Source organism: Salvelinus namaycush, chromosome 16 (assembly GCF_016432855.1).
Source record: "Salvelinus namaycush isolate Seneca chromosome 16, SaNama_1.0, whole genome shotgun sequence".
Taxonomy (NCBI): Eukaryota; Metazoa; Chordata; class Actinopteri; order Salmoniformes; family Salmonidae; genus Salvelinus; species Salvelinus namaycush.
In genome coordinates, this window is record NC_052322.1 from 2,469,051 (window position 1) to 2,489,691 (window position 20,641).

Sequence of the window (20,641 nt, forward strand, 5' to 3'; positions counted from 1 at the left end):
ATTTCACAACCATTCAGTTACTGGCCCAACGCTCTAACCACTAGGCTACCTGCATATCAAAGCAGGTACTGTAGAATGCTCCCACATTTCAAGAATATAAAGCTTTTTTCTAGTCTTGGGCAAGTTGCAGACTACCAAGAAAGTAATCTAAGGCAAAAATAACATTATTGCAGCTATGTAACTGGGTTCAAGAGGTTCAAAGGCAATACATTATACTTGAAATCAGGTAATTTCTCTATGGAGCAATCCTCAATAGCCCTGAATCCATCCGTATTCATTGACATGTTCTGCAGCTATGAATAGAGTGAGAATGGAAGCCTCCCATTGAATTTCTGTTGAACAGTTCTGTATTCAGGACATTTTGAACATGGTTCTTGTAGGGACATGACTGGACTTTGGACATGCTGTGGCCACGCTCATAGAGTACTGCACAGTGGTGCACCTGTTGGAAAATGTCACCCCTACTGCTTGATGAGATGACATGCAAATACTATGACATTGAGACAACGCAGCAAATGGCCAATTACCATGTTGATATTTTATTGACTTTCAGAAATTGTAATGATACAATTTCTTCAAAAGCATGGACAGAAGTGATGCAGTGATCCATGTCAAGTCCAAATCAAGCCCAGTGGAAGGCTTGGGTTGTTCAACTGCCACTGGTTTATGCTGTGTAACATGGAAAAAATATTGGCGTAGTCATTATAGGAGCCCATTGTAGGAAGCCATTTCACATGCAAATGAAGGACCTCTGATTCCTTTTGATTCACCACTCAACGTTAGCCGTCTTTTAGTCTGTGGGCACACGACACAAGGGCTGATCTGGTGTAATTGCCTTTCAGCTCAAATTGCAGTATGTTTTCCTTGCTTTGTGGAGCACCTGTGCAGAGTTCAAAGCATTTGATGTGTGTGTCACCCAGATTTCAAGAGGATGTCCTTAGAACACCCAATTGACAAGTAATTGCTCCTCGAATACTTTTTATGTCCAGATTATGCTGGAAGAAATATACTGCTCATAATAAAAAGGTTATATGATTGAAGTAAAAAAGCAAGCATTTTATATGGACTAACCAAATATCATATAAAAGGCTACATTACACCGTAATTACCCTCTAGAGATAAATGGATGGCCTTTGCAAAACATTTAGTCACTTTGTGTCACTTATATATAAAAAATAAACACATACATATACTGTTACTGTTTTTCACAATTCCTGACATTTAATCCCAGTAAAAGTTCCCTGTCTTAGGTCAGTTAGGATCACCACTTTATTTTAAGAATGTGAAATGTCAGAATAATAGTAGAGAGAATGATTTATTTCAGCTTTTATTTCATTTATCACATTCTCAGTGGGTCAGAAGTTTACATACACTCAATTAGTATTTGGTAGCATTGCCTTTAAATTGTTTAACTTGGGTCAAACGTTTGGTGTAGCCTTCCACAAGCTTCCCACAATAAGTTGGGTGAATTTTGGCCCCTTCCTCCTGAGAGAGCTGGTGTAACTGAGTCAGGTTTGTAGACCTCCTTGCTTGCACACGCTTTTTCAGTTCTGCCCACACATTTTCTATAGGATTGAGGTTAGGGATTTGTGATGACCACTCCAATACCTTCATTTTGTTGTCCTTAAGCCATTTTGACACAACTTTGTAAGTATGCTTGGGGTCATTGTACATTTGGAAGACCCATTAGCAACCAAGCTTTAACTTCCTGACTGATGTCTTGAAATGTTGCTTCAATATATCCACATCATTTTCCTCCCTCATGATGCTATCTATTTTGTGAAGTGCACCAGACCCTCCTGCAGCAAAGCACCCCCACAAGATGATGCTGCCACCCCCGTGCTTCACGGTTGGGATGGTGTTCTTCGACTTGCAAGCCTCCCCCTTTTTCCTCCAAACATAACAATGGTCATTATGGCCAAACAGTTTCATCAGACCAGAGGACATTTCTACAAAAAGTACGATCTTTGTCCACATGTGCAGTTGCAAACCGTAGTCTGCCGTTTTTATGGCGGTTTTGGAGCAGTGGCTTCTTCCTTGCTGAGTGGCTTTTCAGGTTATGTCGATATAGGACTCGTTTTACTGTGGACATATATACTTTTGTACCCGTTTCCTCCAGCATCTTCACAAGGTCCTTTGCTGTTGTTCTGGGATTGATTTGCACTTTTCACACCAAAGTACGTTCATCTCTAGGAGACAGAACACGTCTCCTTCCTGAGCGGTATAACGGCTGCGTGGTCCCATGGTGTTTATACTTGCATACTATTGTTTGTACAGATGAACGTGGTACCTTCAGGCGTTTGGAAATTACTCCCAAGGATGAACCAGACTTGTGGATGCCTACAATTTTTTTCTGAGGTCTTGGCTGATTTACCCATGATGTCAAGCAAAGAGGCACTGAGTTTGAAGGTAGGCCTTGAAATACATCCACAGGTACACTTCCAATTGACTCAAACGATGTCAATTAGCCTATCAGAAGCTTCTAAAGCCATGACACCATTTTCTGGAATTTTCCAAGCTGTTTAAAGGCACAGTCAACTTAGTGTATGTAAACTTCTGACCCACTGGAATTGTGATACAGTGAATTATAAGTTAAATAATCTGTCTGTGAACAATTGTTGGAAAAATTACTTGTGTCATGCACAAAGTAGATGTCCTAACCGACTTGCCAAAACTATAGTTTGTTAACAAGAAATTTGTGGAGTGAAAAACGAGTTTTAATGACTCCAACCTAAGTGTATGTAAACTTCTGATTACAAGTGTAGAATATGTATACAAAGTATGTGGACACCCCTTCAAATTAGTGGATTCGTCTATTTCAGCCACAACCGTTGCTGACAGGTGTATAAATTGAGCAAACAGCCATGGGTTCTCCATACAAACATTAGCAGTAGAATGGCCTTACTGAAGAGCTCAAGGACTTTTAACGTGCCACTGTCACAGGATGCTACCTTTCCAACAGGTCAGTTTGTTAAATTTCTGCCCTGCTAGAGCTGCCCCGGTCTACTGTAAGTGCTGTTATTGTGAAGTGGAAACGTCTAGGAGCAACAACGGCTCAGCTGCAAAGTGGTAGGCCACACAATCTCACAGAATGGGACCGCCGAGTTCTGAAGCGCATGGCGTGTAAAAATAGTCTGTCCTTGATTGCAACACTCATTACCGAGTTCCAAACTGCCTCTGGAAGCAACGTCAGCACAATAACTGTTCATTGGAAATTTAATGGAATGGATTTCCATGGTCAAGAAGCCGCACTATGTGCAATGCCAAGCGTTGGCTAGAGTGGTGTAAAGCTTGCCGCCATTGGTCTCTGGAGCTGTGGAAACGCGTTCTCCGGAGTGATGAATCACGCTTCACCATCTGGCAGTCCGACAGACGAATCTGGGTTTGACGGATGCCAGGAGAGCACTACCTGCCCCAATGCTGCCCCAATGCATGCAAGTTTGGTGTAGGAGAAATAATGGTCTGGGGCAGTTTTTCGTGGTTCGGGCTAGGCCCCTTAGTTCCAGTGAAGGGAAATCTTAACTCTATAGCAATGACATTCTAGACGATTTTGTGCTTTCAATTTTGTGGCAACAGTTTAGAGAAGTCCCTTTCCTGTTTCAGCATGACAAATGCCCGAGTGCACAAAGCGAGGTCCATACAGAAATGGTTTGCCGAAATCAGTGTGGAAGAACTTGACTGGCCTGCACAGAGCCCTGACCTCAACTCCACTGAACACCTTTGGGATGAATTGGAACGCCGACTGTGAGCCAGGCCTCGCAGCAATGTAACAAGATATAGTGGAAAGCCTTCCTAGAAGGGTGGAGGCAGTTAAGGCAGCAAAGGTGGGACCAACTTTATATTAATGCCCATGATTTTAGAATGAGATGTTCGACGAGCAGGTGTCCACATACCTCTGGTCATGTAGTGTATATATATATAAAAATAAAAAAAATCAGCTGTTGCAGCACAGCATGACATTGTGGTTCGAGAGCATCCCTCTCAGCTGGGTATCACACTACCCTCAGTGCTGTTAGGAAATACCATCTGCTTGCCCTAGCCATATCTCTCAAGAAAAGCCTGAAGTACTCTAGGTCACTAAAATGTGGCTTATTATTGAAGAACCCATATGAGAGTGTCAGATTTTCTGGTGCTTTGTTCATCTGACTTCGGCTAACATGAGGTAATTTCACAGAGCTGTATCCACCCCTATCACTCAGGATAGTATACCACGGTGCCACACTGCTTTCTCAAGACAGACACAAAAATGAACAAGCCATGTAGCAATCCACTTAGTTTGTTTTTTATGTTTGTTATTTGACCTTATGAGGTCTATATTGGGCTGTCCTCCTGGACAGACAGGCATGATTCACTAAGTCAATTGGTGAACAGGTGACCCCTGACTGCGGAATAGAAGGCCTTATTTACAAGTCATTGTTCAAATACGTCAGGCGCCTGCTTTCATGCCCCCTCGCAACAAAGAGAAAGATCAAAAGGTCACAAATGAGGCAGCTGACTATTTTCTGGCAAATATTGAGATCCGGTTTTGACAAACATGGAAATAACAGAATCCAATTTAAAAATGCAAATATTTAACTGTGAATCGCATACATACAGATCAGATAAGAGCGCTTTAAAGACCGTGCATTATAGGAAATATGAGGCAAATCAATTACACAATTTAAACTCAGTTCCCAATACAATCAAACCCAAGGAAAACGAGTTGAGCACCAGGTAAAACTTTTAAAGCAAACCATGGATAAGTAGTACAATTACATTTTCTGTAAATTAGATATTGAGCATTATGCATATCATCAGCCCAAGCGATCAAACTGGAGTACAGCTTGTTGAATTTACCTCACCATTTTTTTTACACTCAATTATGTACATATAGGTTTGCAAAAATCTATTTCATGCAACTCTTTTCGTGACGTAAAAAAATTGCCATATTTCTTAGATACTGCGTAATAATCGTATGAGCTTGAGGATTTGATGGCATTGAGGGGAGGGGACATGAGGCTGTATGGGGTACTGTAGTATAAAATGCACATTATATTCAGTCAGCGGAGGATCAGTCAGAGAAGGAATAGACACAGCCCTCTATCCAGCTGAACAAATAGATATTTTCTGAGCTCACTCAACAGCAAACGATTATTATTTAATTAAAATATATATTTCTGAAGTAAAAATAGGCTTATTTTAATATAGCTTTGTCTGGTATCATTACACTCAATGGATATTTGGAAATTCCAGCTGGTAATAGTTACCCTGTATTCCCTGGTGTATACATGTCAGGGATTGTCTTTTAGTGTTGACAAGGAACACTGGGTATCCAAAGACTGGCAGGTAAGTGAGATTCATATAGTTGCTCTAGTAATGATTTGAACCAAAAACGTTATTACATAGCAATAATTGTCACAATTGTGGAGAAATCATGCAAATTAATCAACAACAACAAAATAATAATAATCTTGTCTTTAATCTTTTCACCAGGATGAGCCACTGGAGAAGAGGTTGGCCAGCCAAGTGGCTAGTCTGATTAAGAGATCTAAAGCCCATCAGTTCTACGGGCTCATGGGCAAACGCTCAGGTAACACTAACATTCTTCCTGTGCAAATCTGTAAAAGGGATCTTATTACAGGATTAAGGTAGACTAGAATACAAATTGTATGGTGTGTACTGTATTTATGTTCAGTATGTATTATATCTAATTAATAAGCAAAGCAAATATTCAAAGCAAATCAGCTTGTCTTTTTAAACTCAAATACATTTGAGTGCTTAACAGTTACCTTTTACTACAGATGTTCAGCAGCAGCCTATTCGAGTGAATAGAAGACGTAAGTATAGAACACTGGAGTAATGACAAACACTTTTTTTGGAATATAGTGGTAGCCTAAACAGAACTCTCTGGTCCACCGTTCACACACTATATTTTAGATTATTCAGTGTCTAAATCCTATCAGCAAACCAACAGTATGAGCAATTTTTCTCCATTACATGTATTTAAAACCCGTTTTAAATGTAACAATGCATCTCCTTTTTAAATGAATCTTTCCTGATTTTGTCTTCAACAGGAAATAAAGGGGAGATGTTTGTTGGACTTATGGGAAGAAGAGCATCAAGTGGGGGTAAGAATAATTAAACTCCATATAAAATCTCAAGGTAATTTTATTAAAAATACAAAAAAATAATGACAAAAACACAGCACAGAGAAGTAACACCAAAGGTTTAAACAATAAAACAGGTACCGGCAATTCCAGTCGTGCGCCGTGAACAAATGCTTTTTTGTTGCTGCAGAATCGTTCACAAGAATCATTCCAGATGCTACCAGCACTGCGATCGATATCGCCGAAGGATCACACACACAACCAGGTATTACTTACACATTGATGTTATGGTTAAAACCTGAGAGCACTTTGTAACATTGTAATGTAGTTTGCACAGTAAAACATTTTAAACTGTTAAATATACATGTAAAACCTGTATTTATGATGACTAAATGCAAACCAAACATTTTAACTGGAATTCTGTACTATTTGTATTTCTTCATTTGGCAGATTCACAAGAGGCATGGGACCAACACCTGTATTCCTACAGATAATAAAAAAGATTCAGATTTGAATGTTTACATGATCTATACAATGTTGATATCAACGCATTAAAAAAAAGAAACAACAGTATCTCATACTTTTAAGAAAAAATGCTATGTCTTTAAGGTATCCAAGTTCATGCCGATGATTATTGTATATTCTATCCCCCCAAAAAAAGCACTTGTCTCTGCAAACAACTGCCACTGTGTTGAATGAAATAAAAGAAAAGGCCAGGAATCCTGCAGCAGGTCAGAAGTATGTATTTTTTTTTTTGGAGGACAAAGAAGCAAAACATTCATTATGTGATCCACTAGTCTGAGCTTTCGGTACAAGGCTTCGACGAGGTGTAAAAACATTCGTAGCTTATCTTGATTTAGGTGGATCGTTTAAAACAAAAGTCATCAACTAAAATTCTCAGACTTTCATTGTTTAACAATATTTAAGCCAAGAATTGATTGAATGGTGACATGGCGACAAATTTCTACAATATAAATACGAGTCGAAATGTAAAACAGGGGACGAGATTTCCTCCAGACAAGAAAAACCTAGTAAAGGGCAGCTATACAGGGTGGATGGAGGGATAGAAGAAAGAACACTGTGGTATTGATAGTTGATAGGACTCCTATCCTGGCAGGAGTGGTAGAAGAAAGAAGAGTTTATTAGGTGGCTCACTTGTGAGCCTTTAGCCTATGTCCCTTTGGGCGGGGTCCATTTTAACGAACTGGGGTCAATGGTTTTGTTGTTGCTGCCTCTTTTGGTCTCCTTGGATTTCCACTCGTCGATCAGATCCTGTAAGGGGGAGTTCAGTTCATAGAATTGATTGGCCTTTTACAGGAATTTGCATCAGATTCAAGAGCACTGCGTCACAGACAACATTTAAGTCATACACATTCGCAGACCACATGACATAGATGACAACCACATAAAACAGATAGATAGGGTTCTATACGCACAAGCTACAGCAAATACAGTGCCGTCGGAAAGTATTCAGACCCCTTGACTTTTTCCACATTTTGTTAGGTTACAGCCTTCTTCTAAAATTGACAAATTGTTTTCTTCCCTCATCAATCGACACACAATACCCCATAATAACAAAGCAAAAACAGTTTTCATAAATGTTTTGCTAATTTATTTTAAAAATTTAACAATGAAATATCACATTTACATAAGTATTCAGACCCTTTACTTACTTTGTTGAAGCACCTTTGGCAGCGATTACAGCCTCGAGTCTTCTTGGGTATGACACTACACGCTTGGCACACATGTATTTTGAGAGTTTCTCCCAGTCTTCTCTGCAGATCCTCTCAAGCTCTGTCAGGTTGGATGGGGAGCGTTCCTGCACAGCTATTTTCAGGTCTCTTCAGAGATGTTAGATTGGGTTCATGTCCAGGCTCTGGCTGGGCCACTCAAGGACATTCAGCCACTCCCGCGTTGTCTTGGCTGTGTGCTTAGGGTCGTTGTCCTGTTGGAAGGTGAACCTTCGCCCGAGCCTGAGGTCCTGAGCGCTCTGGAGCAGGTTTTCATCAAGGATCTCTCTGTACTTTGCTTTGTTCATCTTCCCTTGAGCCTGACTAGTCTCTCAGTCCTTGCCGCAGAAAAACATCACCACAGCATGATGCTGCCACCACCATGCTTCACCGTAGGGATGGTGCTAGGTTTCCTCCAGATGTGACGCTTGGCATTCAGGCCAAAGAGTTCAATCTTGTTTTCATCAGACCAGAGAATCTTGTTTCTCATGGTCTAAGAGTCCTTTAGGTGCCTTTTGGCAAACTCCAAGCGGGCTGTCATGTGCTTTTTACTGAGGAGTGGCTTCTGTCTGGCCACTCTACCATAAAGGCCTGATTGGTGGAGTGCTGCAGAGATGGTTGTCCTTCTGTAAGGTTCTCCCATCTCCACAGAGTGGCCATTGGGTTCTTGGTCACCTCCCTGACCAAGGCCCTTCTACCCCGATTGCTCAGTTTGGCCGGGCAGCCTGCTCTAGGAAGATTCTTGGTGGTTCCAAACTTGTTCCATTTAAGAATGATCGAGGCCACTGTGTTCTTGGGGACCTTCAATTCTGCAGACATTTTTTGGTACCCTTCCCCAGATCTGTGCCTCGACACAATCCAGTCTCGGAGCTCTACAGAAAATTCCTTCAACCTCATGGCTTGGTTTTTGCTCTGACATGCACTGTCAACTGTGGGACCTTATATAGACAGGTATGTGCCTTTCCAAATCATGTCCAATCAATTGAATTTACCACAGGTGGACTCCAAGTTGAAGAAACATTTCTGGGATGATCAATGGAAACAGGAAGCACCTGAGCTCAATTTTGAGTCTCATAGCAAAGGGTCTGAATACGTAAGTAAATAAGTTATGTCTGTTTTTTTAGTTTTTAACAAATTAGCAAACATTTCTAAAAACCTGTTGGGGTATTGTGTGTAGATTGCTAAGAAAATTGTTTTATTTAATACATTTTGGAATAAGGCTGTAACATAACAAAATGTGGAAAAAGTCAAGGGATCTGAATACTTTCCGAAGGCACTGTACATGATAAATACAGTGCAAAACCAAGGATAGCTCAAATGTCCACAGGACTTCTCCTTGTGTCAAGTTTGATGCACCTAAGGACAACTTATTTAAGAGGAGAAACGTAGGGTTTTAACTGACAAACTTTTTCAAATTTGATATTGTCATGTTGCACAAATTGAAATGCCAAACAGAAAAAATATGAGAAGAATATGTATAACCACGGTAGCAATTGAAAGGGAACAAAGGTGAGGCCAGTTCACCTGAGACAGAACCACATTCAAACTGTTGATTTTATGTGCATTTTACCTTTACTGTACTTTTTGCAACCATTTGTCGATAACGAAATCTGGAAATAGTTCAATAATATAACAAGAATATTCATGCCAATACTTGGGGTAGATACAACATGACAAGACAAAAAATACAATACGCCAGGTCGCAGTTGTAAATGAGAACTTGTTCTCAACTAGCCTACCTGGTTAAATAAAGGTGAAATATATTTTTTTAAATAATACAAGGGTTTGAGTGACAGGTCTAACTGGTGTCTCCAAATGGCCACACCTCTTCAAAGTGTGCACAGTCATTTCAATACACTTTCATTACTCAGGGGTAGAGCCTTCAAATAGTTCATTTTTGTATTTTTTTTTAATCTACTGGCTGTGCCTTTGGAGGAACTGAAGGCTGTGCCTTTGGAGGAACTGACAAATTTAAAACATTTGTCAGTTGAAAGCTATACGTCGTTGTAAAGTGGAGACCCAATACGTCATTTATAGTATGTTACTGTACAGCCACTGCGTTCCAATTTAAACACTTATCAGTGACCCAGTCACCCATTTTCATCCCATATGTGGGATCAGAGTACAAAGGGTTAACCAATGTTGATATTGTCATGACACACACATCTTCTTCATGAAGGGGACACATACAGTACCTGTCTCTTCAAGACCAGGTGCTTTCCCTTCCAGTACTTGAGCATCTGCAGGGACTGCAGGGTGCTGACAATGTCCACCGGGTTCACGGCTGTCTCCTGGCTGATCTCTGAACACGCAAACATAACACGCAGCTCTTCACACACTCATTCAAAAAAGAGAATCCTGCCAAGAGTGTATCATTTCATATTTAAATGCTTGGTAGAAAATCTGCTTACGTGTTCAAATGAAATGTAGGCTAACCTGAAGCCACATAATTAACAACATTAAAATCATCAACATTTACAGACGACATGACACAGATGACAACAACCACATAAAACAGATAAGGCTACATACACACAAGTTGGAGCAAATATTTGCTAAAAACTGTGCAAAATCAAGGGTAGTCGTCCCAGGTTTAAAGTGCTTAGTGTATGCTGAGCAGTTGGATGCGCCTAGAGAGAAATGAGTTATGAGAGGAGAATTGCCCTATTTGGACAAACTATAATGTTTGTAACAGAATAAATATAAGGATATGCATAACCAAAGTAGCAATTGAAAAGGAACACTTTGGAGATGATGTATGTGTGCGAGTGTGTGTGTGTGTGTAACCTGAACAAGCCACCTCATTTGACAGCCTCATTTTGACCCGAAACTAATTGTACATTCTTTCCAAATCCTCTTAACACAGTAAAGTGTGGCATTAAGCACACACATTTTTTGGTGTGAACAAATTCAGTTCCATGCAAAGTCCTCTCTATCACCTTTGATGGAGATTTCCTTGCCCTGGAAGTTGTACATGTAGCGTAGCAGCACCTCCTTCCAGTAGCTGCGGTAGCTGATGAGGCCCAGGTCCGAGAGGGGCCGCTCTGGGGAGCCCACCTTCTCCTCCACCTTGGACAGCAGGTAACCTATAGAAAGGGGATAGGCAGGGTGGTCAGTAGCAGTTCAAATAAACAACGAGATGGACTGCACGAAAATAGCAATGAGACCCAGTGGAGAAAAGCAAAACCTCAAACTGAACTGTAGTTTTACTCTACTGCAATAGCCACTAGAGCTGGGCGATACACCAAATGAATTTGATGAAATCTAATTGATGTTTTAGCCTATATCGTGCCTGTATTGCAAGAATGTTTGAAACGTTTTTATGAGCTTTTTTGTCCGCTTGTTCATGTTGTCTTTTTAGTCTCGTCTCTTTTGCTCTTTTTCTGTGCTTTGTGCACCTTGCCAATCATACACCAAGCCCCTGCTGCTGCCACTCACAACAACAAAAGTAGAAACATCCATTCTTCCTCTCTGACAACAAGCAGTTTCAACTCACTATTTGCATTTGAGGTTTGGTCCAACATAAATTGATCATATGGATCCCGAAACACATTGAGACACACACATCATCTCCCGGGTGGCGCAGTGGTCTAGGGCACTGCATCGCAGTGCTAGCTGCGCCACCAGAGTCTCTGGGTTCGCCCCCAGGCTGGGCTGGGTTCGCGCCCAGGCTCTGTCGCAGCCGGCCGCAACCGGGAGGTCCGTGGGGCGACGCACAATTGGCATAGCGTCGTCCGGGTTAGGGAGGGTTTGGCCGGTAGGGATATCCTTGTCTCAGTATGTAAAAAAAAAAATGTAATAAAATGTATGCACTCTACTGTAAGTCGCTCTGGATAAGAGCGTCTGCTAAATGACTAAAAATGTAAATGTAAAATCTACTGTAATAGAGGAGAACTTAACCTATCGAACTATAACTATTTTTGTCTCAACTCCCAAAATTTACGGAGAGCAGACCCTGCTAAAGCGGGAGTGTGAATGAAAATTCTGTTTCTGGAAAATGTATGCTCAATTTCTGTCTCGCTTTGCTGTACCACGTACAGTCCGATAGAAGCATTTTTGCCACAGACTTGTGCCAACTGTTTAGTCTGTGTTTTATAAATGAGCATAAAAATACACATTTAAATAAGGAATTGGCAACTCATTCTTCTTATCCAGGTAGGCCACTTTCAAAGTGGACAGGCTAGCATGCTGTTCAAACAGTTGGAGACGGACAGGGTGTGTTTATAGCAGTTCCACTGTTCTACCATGTTAGCTAGCTAATAGATCCAAGTTGGCTAGCCTTTAAATATAAAGATCAGCTGGCTATTCACTAGCATGTGGGCGCGTGCTTGAGAGATTGTTTATGAGACCTGTAATGCCCTCTAACATTTATATTTAAAATCTAGCCAACTTGGATCTATTAGATAACTAACAAGATAGACAGTTAAAAATTCGTCTTAAATATTTTCTAAAATGCCTGCTACAAGAAGTTGGTCATTATTAGTGGGGAACTTGGGGGATGTACACTACCGTTCAAAAGTTTGGGGTCCCTAAGAAATGTCCTTGTTTTCCATGAAACTATACATGAAATGAGTTGCAAAATCAATAGGAAATAGATAGTCAAGACGTTGACATGGTTATAAATAATGATTTTTAATTGAAATAATAATTGCCTCCTTCTTCAAACTTTGCTTTCGTCAAAGAATCCTCCATATGCAGCAATTCCAGCCTTGCAGACCTTTGGCATTCTATTTGTCAATTTGATGAGGTCATCTGAAGAGATTTCACCTCATGCTTCCTGAAGCACCTCCCACAAATTGGATTGGCTTGATGAGCACTTCTTACCATACGTACCATACGGTCAAGCTGCTCCCACAACAGCTCAATAGGGTTGAGATCCGGTGACTGTGCTGGCCACTCCATTATAGACAGAATACCAGCTGACTGCTTCTTCCCTAAATAGTTCTTGCATAGTTTAGAGGTGTGCTTTGGGTCATTGTGCTGTTGTAGAAGGAAATTGGCTCCAATTAAGCGCCATGCACGGGATATGGCATGGCGTTGCAAAATGGAGTGATAGCCTTGCTTCTTCAAGCTCCCTTTTACCCTGTACAAATATCCCACTTTACCACCAGCAAAGCACCCCCAGACCATCACATTGTCTCACTCATGCTTGACAGATGGCATCAAGCACTCCTCCAGCATCTTTTCATTTTTTCTGCGTCTCACGAATGTTCTTCTTTGTGATCCGAGCACCTCAAATTTAGATTTGTTTATCCATAACACTTTTTTACAACCTTCCTCTGTCCAGTGTCTGAGTTCTTTCCTCCATCTTAAATCTTTTCTTTTTATTGGCCAGTCTGAGATATGGCTTTTTCTTTGCAACTCTGCCTAGAAGGCCAGCATCCCAGAGTCGCCTCTTCACTGTTGACATTGAGACTGGTGTTTTGCAGGTACTATTAATGAAGCTGCCAGTTGAGGACTTGTGAGGCGTCTGTTTCTCAAACTAGACACTCTAATGTACTTGACCTCTTGCTCAGTTGTGCACCGGGGCCTCCCACTCCTCTTTCTATTCTGGTTAGAGCCAGTTTGTGCTGCTCTGTGAAGGGAGTAGTGCACAGCATTGTACGAGATCTTCAGTTTCTTAGTAATTTCTCGCTTGGAATAGCCTTCATTTCTCAGAACAAGAATAGACTGACGAGTTTCAGAAGAAAGTGCTTTGTTATTGGCCATTTTGAGCCTGTAATCGAACCCACAAATGCTGATGCTCCAGATATTCAACTAGTCTAAAGGCCAGTTTTATTGCTTCTTTAATCAGAACAACAGTTTTTAGCTGTGCTAACATAGTTGCAAAAGGGTTTTCTAATGATCAATTAGCCTTTTAAATGATAAACTTGGATTAGCTAACACAAAGTGCCATTGAAACACAGGAGTGATGGTTACTGATAATGGGCCTCTGTACGCCTATGTAGATATTCCATAAAAAATCTGCCGTTTCCAGCTACAATAGTCATTTACAACATTAACAATGTCTACACTGTATTTCTGATCAATTTTATGTTATGTTAATGGACAGAAAATATGCTTTTCTTTCAAAAACAAGAACATTTCTAAGTGACCCCAAACTTTTGAACGGTAGTGGTGTTCATTTGTAACAAAAATAGCATTTTCATAGACATACTTGAAAGCAGATCAGTAATTATTGCAAAAAAAGCAAATTGAAATATTTTGATAAAATAACAATATTATTAGTGGGTCTTATGGTTGAGGAAAGCTTATACAATGCTCAAAAAAATAAAGGGAACACTAAAATAACACATCCTAGATCTGAATGAATGAAATATTCTTATTAAATACTTGTTTCTTTACATAGTTGAATGTGCTGACAACAAAATCACACAAAAATGATCAATGTAAATCAAATTTATCAACCCATGGAGGTCTGGATTTGGAGTCACACTCAAAATTAAAGTGGAAAACCACACTACAGGCTGATCCAACTTTGATGTAATGTCCTTAAAACAAGTCAAACTGAGACTCAGTAGTGTGTGTGGCCTCCACGTGCCTGTATGACCTCCCTACAACGCCTGGGCATGCTCCTGATGAGGTGGCGGATGGTCTCCTGAGGGATCTCCTCCCAGACCTGGACTAAAGCATCCGCCAACTCCTGGACAGTCTGTGGTGCAACGTGGCGTTGGTGGATGGAGCGAGACATGATGTCCCAGATGTGCTCAATTGGATTCAGGTCTGGGGAACGGGCGGGCCAGTCCATAGCATCAATGCCTTCCTCTTGCAGGAACTGCTGACACACTCCAGCCACATGAGGTCTAGCATTGTCTTGCATTAGGAGGAACCCAGGGCCAACCGCACCAGCATATGGTCTCACAAGGGGTCTGAGGATCTCATCTCGGTACCTAATGGCAGTCAGGCTACCTCTGGCGAGCACATGGAGGGCTGTGCGGCCACCCAAAGAAATGCCACCCCACACCATGACTGACCCACCGCCAAACCGGTCATGCTGGAGGATGTTGCAGGCAGCAGAACGTTCTCCACGGCGTCTCCAGACTCTGTCACATGTGCTCAGTGTGAACCTGCTTTCATCTGTGAAGAGCACAGGGCGCCAGTGGCGAATTTGCCAATCTTGGTGTTCTCTGGCAAATGCCAAACGTCCTGCACGGTGTTGGCATTTGGCACAACCCCCACCTGTGGACGTCGGGCCCTCATACCACCCTCATGGAGTCTGTTTCTGACCGTTTGAGCAGACACATGCACATTTGTGGCCTGCTGGAGGTCATTTTGCAGGGCTCTTGCACAAAGGCGGAGGTAGCGGTCCTGCTGCTGGGTTGTTGCCCTCCTACGGCCTCCTCCACGTCTCCTGATGTACTGGCCTGTCTCCTGGTAGCGCCTCCATGCTCTGGACACTACGCTGACAGACACAGCAAACCTTCTTGCCACAGCTCGCATTGATGTGCCATCCTGGATGAGCTGCACTACCTGAGCCACTTGTGTGGGTTGTAGACTCCGTCTCATGCTACCACTAGAGTGAAAGCACCGCCAGCATTCAAAAGTGACCAAAACATCAGCCAGGAAGCATAGGAACTGAGAAGTGGTCTGTGGTCACCACCTGCAGAACCACTCCTTTATTGGGGGTGTCTTGCTAATTGCCTATACATTTCCACCTTTTGTCTATTCCATTTGCACAACAGCATGTGAAATTTATTGTCAATCAGTGTTGCTTCCTAAGTGGACAGTTTGATTTCACAGAAGTGTGATTGACTTGGAGTTACATTGTGTTGTTTAAGTGTTCCCTTTATTTTTTTGAGCAGTGTATTTAGCCTAGGTATAATTTTACAAGGCCTGAATTCATTTGATTATTGCTGACTGATTGAAATGCAGTGAATTTTTATCTTTAATTGTACAAGAAGCTTATTTTGAGATTATTATTATTATATATTTTTTGTTAGCTATACCATGAATCTGAGCAGCTAACCGATCGCTGCAGCTGTACATAGTCCATCTGTAAATAGCCCACCCAATCTACCTACCCCCTCCCCATACTGTTTTTATTTTATTTACTTTTCTGCTCTTTTGCACACCAGTATCTCTACTTGCACATCATCATCTGCTCATTTATCACACCAGTGTTAATCTGCTCAATTGTAATTATTCGCTCCTATGGCCTATTTATTGCCTACCTCCTCATGCCTTTTGCACACACTGTATATAGACTGTCTTTTTTCTACTGTGTCATTGACTTGTTTATTGTGTTATTGGCTTGTTTATTGTTTACTCCATGTGTTGTTGTCTGTGTCACACTGCTTTGCTTTATCTTGGCCAGGTCGCAGTTGCAAATGAGAACTTGTTCTCAACTAGCCTACCTTGTTAAATAAAGGTGAAATAAAAAAATCCCCCTTAAGTTTGAAAAAATATATATACAGTGGGGAGAACAAGTATTTGATACACTGCCGATTTTGCAGGTTTTCCTACTTACAAAGCATGTAGAGGTCTGTAATTTTTATCATAGTTACACTTCAACTGTGAGAGACGGAATCTAAAACAAAAATCCAGAAAATCACATTGTATGATTTTTAAGTAATTCATTTGGATTTTATTGCATGACATAAGTATTTGATCACCAACCAACCAGTAAGAATTCCGGCTCTCACAGACCTGTTCGTTTTTCTTTAAGAAGCCCTCCTGTTCTCCACTCATTACCTGTATTAACTGCACCTGTTTGAACTCGTTACCTGTATAAAAGACACCTGTCCACACACTCAATCAAACAGACTCCAACCTCTCCACAATGGCCAAGACCAGAGAGCTGTGTAAGGACATCAGGGATAAAATTGTAGACCTGCACAAGGCTAGGATGGGCTACAGGACAATAGGCAAGCAGCTTGAGAAGGCAACAACTGTTGGCGCAATTATTAGAAAATGGAAGAAGTTCAAGATGACGGTCAATCACCCTCGGTCTGGGGCTCCATGCAAGATCTCACCTCGTGGGGCATCAATGATCATGAGGAAGGTGAGGGATCAGCCCAGAACTACACGGCAGGGCCTGGTCAATGACCTGAAGAGAGCTGGGACCACAGTCTCAAAGAAAACCATTAGTAACACACTACGCCGTCATGGATTAAAATCCTGCAACGCACGCAAGGTCCCCCTGCTCAAGCCAGCGCATGTCCAGGCCTGTCTGAAGTTTGCCAATGACCATCTGGATGATACAGAGGAGGAATGGGAGAAGGTCATGTGGTCTGATGAGACAAAAATAGAGCTTTTTGGTCTAAACTCCACTCGCCGTGTTTGGAGGAAGAAGAAGGATGAGTACAACCCCAAGAACACCATCCCAACCGTGAAGCATGGAGGTGGAAACATCATTCTTTGGGGATGCTTTTCTGCAAAGGGGACAGGACAACTGCACCGTATTGAGGGGAGGATGGATGGGGCCATGTATCGCGAGATCTTGGCCATGTATCGCGAGATCCTTCCCTCAGTAAGAGCATTTAAGATGGGTCGTGGCTGGGTCTTCCAGCATGACAACGACCCGAAACACACAGCCAGGGCAACGAAGGAGTGGCTCCGGAAGAAGCATCTGAAGGTCCTGGAGTGGCCTAGCCAGTCTCCAGACCTGAACCCAATAGAAAATCTTTGGAGGGAGCTGAAAGTCCGTATTGCCCAGCGACAGCCCCGAAACCTGAAGGATCTGGAGAAGGTCTGTAATGGAGGAGTGGGCCAAAATCCCTGCTGCAGTGTGTGCAAACCTGGTCAAGAACTACAGGAAACGTATGATCTCTGTAATTGCAAACAAAGGCTTCTGTACCAAATATTAAGTTCTGCTTTTCTGATGTATCAAATACTTACAGTGGGGCAAAAAAGTATTTAGTCAGCCACCAATTGTGCAAGTTCTCCCACTTAAAAAGATGAGAGAGGCCTGTAAATTTCATCATAGGTAAACTTCAACTATGACAGACAAAATGAGAAAAAAAATCCAGAAAATCACATTGTAGGATTTTTAATGAATTTATTTGCAAATTATGGTGGAAAATAAGTATTTGGTCACCTACAAACAAGCAAGATTTCTGGCTCTCACAGACCTGTAACTTCTTCTTTAAGAGGCTCCTCTGTCCTCCACTCGTTACCTGTATTAATGGCACCTGTTTGAACTTGTTATCAGTATAAAAGACACCTGTCCACAACCTCAAACAGTCACACTCCAAACTCCACTATGGCCAAGACCAAAGAGCTGTCAAAGGACACCAGAAACAAAATTGTAGACCTGCACCAGGCTGGGAAGACTGAATCTGCAATAGGTAAGCAGCTTGGTTTGAAGAAATCAACTGTGGGAGCAATTATTAGGAAATGGAAGACATACAAGACCACTGATAATCTCCCTCGATCTGGGGCTCCACGCAAGATCTCACCCCGTGGGGTCAAAATGATCACAAGAACGGTGAGCAAAAATCCCAGAACCACACGGGGGGACCTAGTGAATGACCTGCAGAGAGCTGGGACCAAAGTAACAAAGCCTACCATCAGTAACACACTACGCCGCCAGGGACTCAAATCCTGCAGTGCCAGATGTGTCCCCCTGCTTAAGCCAGTACATGTCCAGGCCCGTCTGAAGTTTGCTAGAGAGCATTTGGATGATCCAGAAGAAGATTGGGAGAATGTCATATGGTCAGATGAAACCAAAATATAACTTTTTGGTAAAAACTCAACTCGTCGTGTTTGGAGGACAAAGAATGCTGAGTTGCATCCAAAGAACACCATACCTACTGTGAAGCATGGGGGTGGAAACATCATGCTTTGGGGCTGTTTTTCTGCAAAGGGACCAGGACGACTGATCCGTGTAAAGGAAAGAATGAATGGGGCCATGTATTGTGAGATTTTGAGTGAAAACCTCCTTCCATCAGCAAGGGCATTGAAGATGAAACGTGGCTGGGTCTTTCAGCATGACAATGATCCCAAACACACTGCCCGGGCAACGAAGGAGTGGCTTCGTAAGAAGCATTTCAAGGTCCTGGAGTGGCCTAGCCAGTCTCCAGATCTCAACCCCATAGAAAATCTTTGGAGGGAGTTGAAAGTCCGTGTTGCCCAGCAACAGCCCCAAAACATCACTGCTCTAGAGGAGATCTGCATGGAGGAATGGGCCAAAATACCAGCAACAGTGTGTGAAAACCTTGTGAAGACTTACAGAAAATGTTTGACCTCTGTCATTGCCAACAAAGGGTATATAACAAAGTATTGAGATAAACTTTTGTTATTGACCAAATACTTATTTTCCACCATAATTTGCAAATAAATTCATTAAAAATCCTACAATGTGATTTTCTGGATTTCTTCCCCTCATTTTGTCTGTCATAGTTGAAGTGTACCTATGATGAAAAGTACAGGCCTCTCTCATCTTTTTAAGTGGGAGAACTTGCACAATTGGTGGCTGACTAAATACTTTTTTGCCCCACTGTATGTCATGCAATAAAAATGCTAATTAATTACTTAAAAATGTGATTTTCTGGATTTTTGTTTTAGATTCCGTCTCTCACAGTTGAAGTGTACCTATGATAAAAATTAAAGACCTCAACATGCTTTGTAAGTAGGAAAACCTGCAAAATCGGCAGTGTATCAAATACTTGTTCTCCCCACTGTATATGACTTTTAGGCCGTATTGCCCAGCCCTAATAGCCACGTAATGTAAACACAAAGAACTTGCTTTCAGGGCATATTAAAGCAGCTGAATTTTGTGTCAGCCCTATCAGTGTTGACTGTGTATTTAAATCACCAATACTCTGTGTTTTCATTCCTGGGGGCTTAATAAATGAATCTGGAAATTCCACCTGGCTGTAGTTAATAAGAGAGAACAGAGGTAAAAAAATATATGCCTATAGCGACTTACTGAAGTCAATCAGCATCTTCCCATAGCCCTGTCTCATGTACTGGGGCATGGTCAGGATGCAAGAGACGTTGTAGTTGAGGAAAGAGTTCTTTTCCTGTAAGAACAGAGAATATGTGTATGAGTCTCATCTTTAAAACTAAAGTAATGACAGAGACTTGGTAATAAAAAACAATAAAGCTCCTAGCATCAACCGTATGAAAACGTCATGGGAGAAAGATTTATTAGGATCCCCATTAGCTAACGCTAATGGCAAAAACTAGTCTTACTGGGGTCCGACACATAACGTAAAAAACATTACAGACAAAAGACTGTTACAATTGACATACATTTAAAAACATGAACATGTAGTGTGCATCTATTCAGTTACACATACATGTCAGTACATACACACAACAAGTAAGTCACATGGGGGAGAGGCATTGTGCTGTGAGGTGTATTTGTTTTTTTGAAACCAGGTTTGCTGTTCAATTGCGCTATATGTGACAGAAGGGAGTTCCATGCACTCATGGCTCTGTATAATATTGTACTTTTCCATTAACTTGTTCTGAACCTGGGAACTGTGAAAAGACCCCTGGTGGCATGCCTGGTGGGGTAAGTGTGTGTCAGTGCTGTGTGTAAGTTGACTATGCAAACAATTTGGAAGTTCCAACACAATGTTTCTTATTTAAAAAAAACAAGAAGTGATGCAGTCAGTCTTTCCTCAACTCTTAGCCAAGAGAGACTGGCATGCATAGTATTAATATTAGCCCTCTGATTACAATGAAGAGCAAGACGTGCCGCGCTGTTCTGGGGCAGCTGCAGCTTAACTAGGTCTTTCTTTGCAGCAGTTGACCATATGACTGGACAATAATCAAGATAAGATAAAACTAGAGCCTGCAGGACTTGTGTGGTGTCAAAAAAGCAGAGCATCTCTTTATTACAGACCGACCTCTCCCCATCTTTACAACCATTGAATC

General features: G+C 41.7%; 1 protein-coding gene across 2 annotated transcripts in view; it reads right to left on the reverse strand.

The window, feature by feature from the left end:
- Positions 1-6,129: 6,129 nt before the first annotated feature.
- The window catches only part of LOC120060900 (histone acetyltransferase KAT7-like), a 33,512-nt gene continuing 19,000 nt past the window's right edge, over positions 6,130-20,641 (reverse strand). Inside the window, exons 11-14 of one of the 2 annotated variants that reach the window (XM_039010324.1) lie at positions 19,686-19,779; positions 10,756-10,902; positions 10,012-10,118; positions 6,130-7,358 (exon numbers count right to left, since the gene is read on the reverse strand). In XM_039010324.1, coding sequence (XP_038866252.1) covers positions 7,257-7,358; positions 10,012-10,118; positions 10,756-10,902; positions 19,686-19,779 — 450 coding nt within the window. In that variant the 3' untranslated portion in view covers positions 6,130-7,256. Of the gene's footprint in view, positions 7,359-10,011; positions 10,175-10,755; positions 10,903-19,685; positions 19,780-20,641 lie in introns of both variants that reach the window. The other variant, XR_005478281.1, reaches the window with a different exon arrangement.